Raw genomic sequence first — 9,320 nt, forward strand, 5'->3', positions numbered from 1 at the left:
CAGCTGGGACCCCCCCCGATGGTGTACCCACGGCCCTGGTTCCCGGCCAAGCGCTGACGCACGGCACACGGCTAATCCCCGGCACGCCGCACGGACAACCGGGCCCGGCCAGAGGGAGGTCGGTTGGAGACTGTTCCGAGGGTGGGTGGGGGGCGCGGGGTGCTCGCCCCCACCCCGGGAGGGCGACGTGGGGTGATCCCCCCATCGTAAGGGGATGGGGACCACCGCCCCGGGTGCCCCTCGGCACATGGGCACGGACTGAGACCCATGTGGGACCCCCTGGGGTCAATCCTCAGCCCCCCACACCCCCTCCCTTCTCCCACCTGGGGGGTGTGGGGGGGCTGACCCCCATGGTGTGGGGCAGGGCAGGGGGTCTGGGGGCGCACGGCTTTACCCGGCGAGCGAGGAGCCCAGGTTCAACTCGGGGTGCAGGGGTTGGGCCGGTGGGTGGGTGACACAACCCGGGACCCCCGGGGGGACGATTGGGTTCCTCTCCCACCGCCCCCCCCCCCGGCCCCACAGGCCCCCTCCCCACCATGTGGCTGTACCTCTTACTGGCGGCGCTGGCCTGGGCGCTGGGCTGGCTGGTGCGGGACCGCCGGACACTGCCCTCGGTCAAGGACAAGCACGTCTTCATCACCGGCTGCGACAGCGGCTTTGGCAACCTGCTGGCGCGGCGGCTAGCCCAGCGGGGCTACCGGGTGCTGGCCGCCTGCCTGACCCAGAAAGGGGCCGACAGCCTCCAGCGGGGCTGCTCCGGCCACCTCCGCACCGTCCTGCTCGATGTCACCCGCTCCGACAGCATCCGCCGGGCCGTCGAGTGGGTGCAGGCAGAGGTGGGCGACAAAGGTGAGGTGGGGGGGGGGCGGGATGGGGCCCGGGGAGGTGCTGGAGGGGGAACCGGGGTCCCAGGGTGGTGCTGGGGGGGGTGGGATGAAGTCCCAGGAGATGTGCTGAGGGGTGGGATGGGGTCCCAGGAGACGTGTTATGGGGCAGGGTGGGATCCAGGGAGGTGCTGGGGGGGTGGGATGGGGTTCCAGGGTGGTGCTGTGGGGCAGGATGGGGTCCTAGGGAGGTGCTGGGGGGTGGGCCATGGGGTCCCACAGGGACTGGTGAGGAGGCAGGTTGGGGGGTCTCGGGAGAGATGCTATAGGGCAAAAGGATGGGGTCCACCAAGGGATGCTATAGGGCAAGATGGGGAGCTCCATAGTGGGGGTGTGGGGCAGGACAGGGGGTCCCTGGGGAGGTGCTGTGGGGCAGGATTAGGGGTCCCTGAGGAGGGGATACGGGGCAGAACTGGGGGGTCCCACCAGGGCGTTCCAAGGTGAAGGACGAGGGGGTCGGGGGCAAGATGGGGCCTGGCAGGGGGTGCTGTGGGGTGGGTGGGGAGCCCTGGAGGGGGGTTATAGGGTGGGGTGGGGGCCCACAAGGTGCTGTAGGGCAGGATGGGGGGGATGGTCCCACCAGGGCCAGGCTGGGGGTCCCAGGGGAGGTGCCACGGGGCAGGGACGCGGTGGCCACCATCCCCGACGTCCCACGTGTCCCCCCATCCCCCCCCAGGTCTCTTTGGGCTGGTGAACAACGCGGGGGTGGCCAACCCCATCGGCCCCACGGAGTGGATGGGGATGGAGGACTACCGCCAGGTCATGGCCGTCAACGCCTTCGGGGCCATCGAGGTGACGCTGCAGTTCCTGCCGCTGCTGAAGCGGGCGCGGGGCCGGGTGGTGAACACCTCCAGCGTGCTCGGCCGCCTCTCCGCCAACGGCGGCGGCTACTGCATCTCCAAGTACTGCGTGGAGGCCTTCTCCGACAGCCTGCGGTGGGTGCCGGACCCCCCCCCACCCCACAGCCCCCCCCCCCCCCAGCCCTGACAGCCGCGCATCCCCCAGGCGCGACATGTACCACTTCGGGGTGAGGGTGAGCATCGTGGAGCCCGGCTTCTTCAAGACGGCGGTGACCAACCTGGAGAGCATCGAGGCGTCCCTGCGGCAGCTCTGGGACCGCCTGGCGCCCGAGACGCGGCTCAGCTACGGCGAGGACTTCTTCCACAAGTGTGAGTGGGGCCGGGGGGGGGGGGCGGGGGGGGCCTTGCCTCAGTTTCCCCTACCCTGGGAGGAGGGGGGCGGACACGCTGCTTGACCCCCATCGCCCTCTCCTCCCCCCCGCCTTGCGCCCCCCCAGACCTGAGGGTGCAGCGCCTCATCATGAACGTCATCTGCGACGCCGACCTCAGCAAGGTGACGCGCTGCATGGAGCACGCGCTGGGCGCCCGCCACCCCCGCACGCGCTACAGCGCCGGCTGGGACGCCAAGCTGCTCTGGCTGCCCGCCTCCTACCTGCCCGCCTGCCTCGTCGACTTCGCCCTGGCCACCATCCTGCCCAAGCCGGCCCACCGCGTCCGCTAGCCCCCCCGCTGCGGCCGCCGGCCCCCCCCGAAGGGCTGCCAGACCCCCCACCCCCCCAGCGCTGCAAATAAACCGCCCGTCCCGGGTGCTGTGCAAACCCCCGTGCCTGCGGTGCTCGGCTCCCCCGGCGTGGCTTGGGGACCGCTGGTGGCATTGCTGTGGCACACGGGGACCACTGGTGGCACTGCTGTGGCATTGCCATGACACACGGGGACTGCTGGTGACATTGCCATGGCACTGCTGTGGCACACGGGGACCACTGGTGGCACTGCTGTGGCATTGCCATGACACACGGGGACTGCTGGTGACATTGCCATGGCACTGCTGTGACACACGGGGACCACTGGTGGCATTGCCGTGGCACTGCCGTGGCACACGAGGACCAGTGGTGGCATTGCCATGATACACGGAGGCTGCTGGTGCCATTGCTGTGGCACACAGGAACCATGGCACTGCTGTGGCACACGGGGACCACTGGTGGCACTGCTGTGGCATTGCCATGACACACGGGGACTGCTGGTGACATTGCCATGGCACTGCTGTGACACACGGGGACCACTGGTGGCACTGCCGTGGCATTGCCATGACACACGGGGACTGCTGGTGACATTGCCATGGCACTGCTGTGACACACGGGGACCACTGGTGGCACTGCTGTGGCATTGCCATGACACACGGGGACTGCTGGTGACATTGCCATGGCACTGCTGTGACACACGGGGACCACTGGTGGCATTGCCGTGGCACTGCCGTGGCACACGAGGACCAGTGGTGGCATTGCCATGATACACGGAGGCTGCTGGTGCCATTGCTGTGGCACACAGGAACCATGGCACTGCTGTGGCACACGGGGACCACTGGTGGCACTGCTGTGGCATTGCCATGACACACGGGGACTGCTGGTGACATTGCCATGGCACTGCTGTGACACACGGGGACCACTGGTGGCACTGCTGTGGCATTGCCATGACACACGGGGACTGCTGGTGACATTGCCATGGCACTGCTGTGACACACGGGGACCACTGGTGGCATTGCCGTGGCACTGCCGTGGCACACGAGGACCAGTGGTGGCATTGCCATGATACACGGAGGCTGCTGGTGCCATTGCTGTGGCACACAGGAACCATGGCACTGCTGTGGCACACGGGGACCACTGGTGGCACTGCTGTGGCATTGCCATGACACACGGGGACTGCTGGTGACATTGCCATGGCACTGCTGTGACACACGGGGACCACTGGTGGCACTGCCGTGGCATTGCCATGACACACGGGGACTGCTGGTGACATTGCCATGGCACTGCTGTGACACACGGGGACCACTGGTGGCACTGCTGTGGCATTGCCATGACACACGGGGACTGCTGGTGACATTGCCATGGCACTGCTGTGACACACGGGGACCACTGGTGGCATTGCCGTGGCACTGCCGTGGCACACGAGGACCAGTGGTGGCATTGCCATGATACACGGAGGCTGCTGGTGCCATTGCTGTGGCACACAGGAACCATGGCACTGCTGTGGCACACGGGGACCACTGGTGGCACTGCTGTGGCATTGCCATGACGCACGGGGACTGCTGGTGACATTGCCATGGCACTGCTGTGACACACGGGGACCACTGGTGGCACTGCCGTGGCATTGCCATGACACACGGGGACTGCTGGTGACATTGCCATGGCACTGCTGTGACACACGGGGACCACTGGTGGCACTGCTGTGGCATTGCCATGACACACGGGGACTGCTGGTGACATTGCCATGGCACTGCTGTGACACACGGGGACCACTGGTGGCATTGCCGTGGCACTGCCGTGGCACACGAGGACCAGTGGTGGCATTGCCATGATACACGGAGGCTGCTGGTGCCATTGCTGTGGCACACAGGAACCATGGCACTGCTGTGGCACACGGGGACCACTGGTGGCACTGCTGTGGCATTGCCATGACACACGGGGACTGCTGGTGACATTGCCATGGCACTGCTGTGACACACGGGGACCACTGGTGGCACTGCCGTGGCATTGCCATGACACACGGGGACTGCTGGTGACATTGCCATGGCACTGCTGTGACACACGGGGACCACTGGTGGCACTGCTGTGGCATTGCCATGACACACGGGGACTGCTGGTGACATTGCCATGGCACTGCTGTGACACACGGGGACCACTGGTGGCATTGCCGTGGCACTGCCGTGGCACACGAGGACCAGTGGTGGCATTGCCATGATACACGGAGGCTGCTGGTGCCATTGCTGTGGCACACAGGAACCATGGCACTGCTGTGGCACACGGGGACCACTGGTGGCACTGCTGTGGCATTGCCATGACACACGGGGACTGCTGGTGACATTGCCATGGCACTGCTGTGACACACGGGGACCACTGGTGGCACTGCCGTGGCATTGCCATGACACACGGGGACTGCTGGTGACATTGCCATGGCACTGCTGTGACACACGGGGACCACTGGTGGCACTGCTGTGGCATTGCCATGACACACGGGGACTGCTGGTGACATTGCCATGGCACTGCTGTGACACACGGGGACCACTGGTGGCACTGCTGTGGCATTGCCATGACACACGGGGACTGCTGGTGACATTGCCATGGCACTGCTGTGACACACGGGGACCACTGGTGGCATTGCCGTGGCACTGCCGTGGCACACGAGGACCAGTGGTGGCATTGCCATGATACACGGAGGCTGCTGGTGCCATTGCTGTGGCACACAGGAACCATGGCACTGCTGTGGCACACGGGGACCACTGGTGGCACTGCTGTGGCATTGCCATGACACACGGGGACTGCTGGTGACATTGCCATGGCACTGCTGTGACACACGGGGACCACTGGTGGCACTGCTGTGGCATTGCCATGACACACGGGGACTGCTGGTGACATTGCCATGGCACTGCTGTGACACACGGGGACCACTGGTGGCATTGCCGTGGCACTGCCGTGGCACACGAGGACCAGTGGTGGCATTGCCATGATACACGGAGGCTGCTGGTGACATTGCCATGGCACTGCTGTGACACGCGGGGACCACTGGTGGCACTGCCGTGGCAGACAGGGACCGCTGGTGGCACTGCCGCGACACTGCTGTGGCACACGGGGACCAGTGGTGGCACTGCCGCGGCACATGGGGACCACTGGTGGCATTGCCGTGGCACTGCCGTGGCACACGGGGACCACTGGTGGCACTGCTGCGACACTGCTGTGGCACATGGGGACCACTGGTGGCATTGCCGTGGCAGACAGGGACCGCTGGTGGCACTGCCGCGACACTGCTGTGGCACACGGGGACCACTGGTGGCATTGCCGCGGCACTGCCGTGGCACACGGGGACCCCCAGCGCTGCTGCAATCCGTTGCCCCCAGTGGGACCAGTCCCTTCCTGACGGGGAGGTTCCAGTCACAGAACGGGGCAGCACCCGGGGGGGCTCCCCCCGCCCCACAGCCCCCACGGGGGACCCCCCCGCCCCCCCGGCGCAGCGGCACACGCGGTTCTACAGAAGCTTTTCTCTTTATTTCCAAACCCCGGGAGGCCCCCCCCGCCCCCCCCAGCCCACGGGGAGGGTCCAACGGGGGGTTTGGCACTTGTGGCCCCGCGCTGGAGGCGCTTGCGGAGGGCGGGGGGGCGCGGGAGCAGCCCCCGCAGCCCCCCGGGTGGGGGGTGGTGAGAGCTGGGGGGGGTCCGCGGCGCCCGCCGGGGGCTACATGACCTCGTAGCCGCTGCGGATGCCCTTCATGAGGCAGCAGGCGAAGATGATGCCCAGGATCTGGGGGGGGGAGGAAGAAGGGAGGGGGGTGGTCTCCATCCTGCCCGGCCCCACACACATGGGGGGGGGGGGGGGGGGCTCAGCCCCACATGGGGATTGCGGGGAGGGGGGCGCTCAGCCCCACGTCGTACCTCGAAGAAGGCGATGCCCAACGCGACCGCCGCCACGATGAGGATGTTCTTCTTCATCCAGGATTCGATGCCCTGGAGGCAGCCCTGGGGGGAGCAGTGGGGCTCAGGGGGTGGCGGGACCCCCGGGGCTGAGCCGGAGGGGGGGGGGGGGGCGGGGGGGTGGTCTCACCCTCTCGTAGACGGTGGCGGGGCTGGGGCGGACGTTGCAGGAGGCGACGGTGCTGTTGCGGCAGCAGGACCGCGGCACCGTGTTGTTGACCCTGAACCGCTCGATGGTGGACCAGTCCGTGTAGTTGTTGGCTCCGCAGCAAGTGAACTGGGGGGGATGGACCCCAGGGGGTCAGGGGGGCCAAACCCCGGCCCCCCCACCCCCCCCAAGTGGGACCACCCCGTTACTCACTTCCCTCTGGAGCTCATCCACCGCCTCCGTCAAGTGCTGGTCCTCCCCGTACTTGCGCATGGTGTCCCACAGTCTGTCCTCCAGCACCGAGCGCACCTGGGGGGGGCGGGGAGGGGGGGTCAGAGAGGGGCAGGGGGGGTCGGCAGCAGCCAGAGGAGGGGGGGGTGTCCATAGCAGCTGGGTGGGTGCCTGCAGCCACCCCCACGCGTCCCCCACCTTGTCCTTGAAGACGTATCCGGCGATGGCGGCGGCGATCTCCACCAGGAAGATGATGCTGAGAAGGACGGCGAACTGGGGGGGGGGGGGGGGGGAAGAAACAGGGTGGGGGTCAGTGTGGGGGGGTTACGGACAGGGGGGGAGTGTCGGGGTGGGGGTCAGGGTGCTCACCGTGGTGACCATGCAGTAACTCTCCTTCCAGGCGCCGCAGCAGCCGAAGAAGGAGATGAAGAAGATGAGGATGCCCAACACCAGGATGGCGATGGGGGTGCTGGAGGCGGAGGCGCTGCTGACCGCCAGCGTCTTATCCAGCGCCACCTGAGCGTAGATGCCGATGGCGATGAGGGCCACACCGCACACCTGGGGGGGGGGGGGACAGAAGGTGTTGGGGCGCTTCCACCTCCCCACGGGGCCGGGAACCCCCCCGGGAACCAACGGGGTGGGGGGGAGGCACCCGCAGCTGAGCATCGTCCCCTTTCCGCTGAGGTTGAGCGGCTCCGGGGTTTGGCGCCAAATTGGGGAACCCCTTCCTGGGGGTGATGTGCGGGGGGGGGTGGGGAGGTGAGAGGTGGGGGGAAATCTTCTCTGTGCCCCCCCCCAGGCCCAGCACAGCCCCGCCAGCCATGTCCCCACGGCGGGACGCTCGCCGGCCCCGCTGCGGCGAGGGGGGAGCCAAGCTGGCGGCCGCGGGAACGCCGGGAAGTCCGGGAAGATCGGGAAGTGCGGCCTTCCGGCCACAGCGAGAGGCCTCGGAGGGGGGGGGGGAACCCAGCGCCAGCCCCCCACTCGGGGGGAGCCGTGGGTGGTGGATCGGGGGGTGCCGGAACGGGGAGGGGGGGGCACCGGCAGTCCTGTTCTCACGGGATCCAGGACGCCCGCGGCCATTCCCGGTGCTGGGGCAGGAGCGGGTCCGTCCCACCCCACCTCCAGCACCCCCCCACGGGGGGGACACCCCCCCCCAGCCTCAGTTCCCCCCCCCGGGTGCCACCGGCCCTGTTTGCTCGCGGGGTGTGGGCAAACACAGTGCGGCCCATCCACCCGCTGCACAAACACTCCTGCCGGGGAGGCCGGGGGGGGGCTGGCGCCGGTGTCCCCATCATCTGTATGTCCCCGTCCCCCCCGCGCTGGCAGGCAGCCCATAGCCCCCCCCCGGCCCTCCAGGGGTGACTCAGCCCATCAGGATCGGGGTGGGGACGGGTCACTCCCTGCGTGGGGGGGTCACAGGGTGATGACCAGACATGCGCCCGCCACCCCCATGTCCCGTCCCCCCCCCCCCGCTCCCCGCTACGGCCGTTGGGCTCCTCGTGCCTCTTTCTTCACCCCGACTTCCCCAAACCCACGTCCTGCCCCGTGTGGGGACCCCGGCCGGGGCAGCCGGGAGCTGGGGGGTGGAGGGGGGGGGGGGACACGGCCACCCGTGGGGCCCCCACCCTGACCCTGGGGCTCGGCTTCCCTCGGCCTGGGCCTGCCCCCCTCACCCGGCCCCGTTACCCCTGGAACCTACTGATGGCGGTGCGTTGCCACACCACCGCCCAGCGCCAGGCTTCTCCCCGAGCGGGGGGGTCTCCCCCTCCCGCCCCCCAAACAGCCCCCCCCGGGGTCCCCATGACCCCCAACTCACGGCCTGGGGGGGGGGGGAAGGGAAGAGGGGGTGTCAAAGGGGGGGGACGCTGACGTTGGAGAGGGGGGAGCAACACGGGGGTGGGGGGGCTGCTGCCTGCCATGGGGCGGGCTCACCCCGGGGGGGCGCACGGTGGGGAAGGGCCCGTCTGCCCAGTTCTACCGGCCCCGGGCCCTCCCTCCTCGGGCCCTCCCGGTGCCCCCCGGCCCCGGCCCCCCCCCCCCGGTCCCTCCCGGTGCCCCCCCGGTGCCCCCCGGCCCCGCACTCACCCAGAAGATGAAGTTGAAGATAAAAACGAGGAACTTCACGCATTTCATCCCGCCCTCGACCGCCATGGCCCGTCCTGCGGGAGCCGCCGCCGCCGCCTCAGCGCCGGGACCGGGACCGAGCCCGAGTCCCGCCGGCCCGCTCCCGGTGCCCCCCCCCCTCCCCGTCCCCCCGTCCCCCCGTGCCCCCCTCCCCGCTCCCGCTCCCCCCTCCCCGAGTCCCACCGTCCCGTCCCCTCCCGGTGCCCGACTCCCGGGACCGCTCCCGGTCTCTCTCCCCCCGCGGTGCCGCTCCCGGTGCCCGCCCGGTGCCGGTTCCTCTCCCCCCGCGGTGCTGCTCCCGCTCCCGGTCCCGGTCCCGCTGCCCTCCCGGTGCCGGTGCCGCCGCTCCCCCGCCCCGGGCGCTCACCGGCGCCGCCGCTCCGCCGCCCTCTCGGTGCGCTCCGCGATCATGTGACGGGACCGGCGCGAGTCAACAGGAAACCCCGGGACC

The 9,320-nt window shown here is 69.2% G+C and overlaps 2 protein-coding genes across 2 annotated transcripts; one reads left to right on the forward strand and one right to left on the reverse strand.

Moving 5' to 3' along the window:
- On the forward strand, positions 1-2,577 carry RDH5 (retinol dehydrogenase 5). The gene is made up of 4 exons (XM_082496373.1): positions 1-849; positions 1,561-1,819; positions 1,890-2,053; positions 2,182-2,577. The coding sequence occupies exons 1-4, from the start codon at positions 537-539 to the stop codon at positions 2,403-2,405; spliced, it is 960 nt and encodes a 319-aa protein (XP_082352499.1). The 5' UTR covers positions 1-536; the 3' UTR covers positions 2,406-2,577.
- A 3,341-nt stretch (positions 2,578-5,918) lies between these two features.
- CD63 (CD63 molecule) lies at positions 5,919-9,320 on the reverse strand. The gene is made up of 8 exons (XM_082496525.1): positions 9,237-9,320; positions 8,831-8,904; positions 7,112-7,300; positions 6,941-7,015; positions 6,725-6,820; positions 6,494-6,640; positions 6,325-6,408; positions 5,919-6,193 (listed from the first exon to the last, which is right to left on the reverse strand). The coding sequence occupies exons 2-8, from the start codon at positions 8,894-8,896 to the stop codon at positions 6,128-6,130; spliced, it is 723 nt and encodes a 240-aa protein (XP_082352651.1). The 5' UTR covers positions 8,897-8,904; positions 9,237-9,320; the 3' UTR covers positions 5,919-6,127.

The sequence above is a fragment of the Vanellus vanellus genome (assembly GCF_965231255.1).
Source record: "Vanellus vanellus genome assembly, chromosome: 28".
Lineage (NCBI taxonomy): Eukaryota > Metazoa > Chordata > Aves > Charadriiformes > Charadriidae > Vanellus > Vanellus vanellus.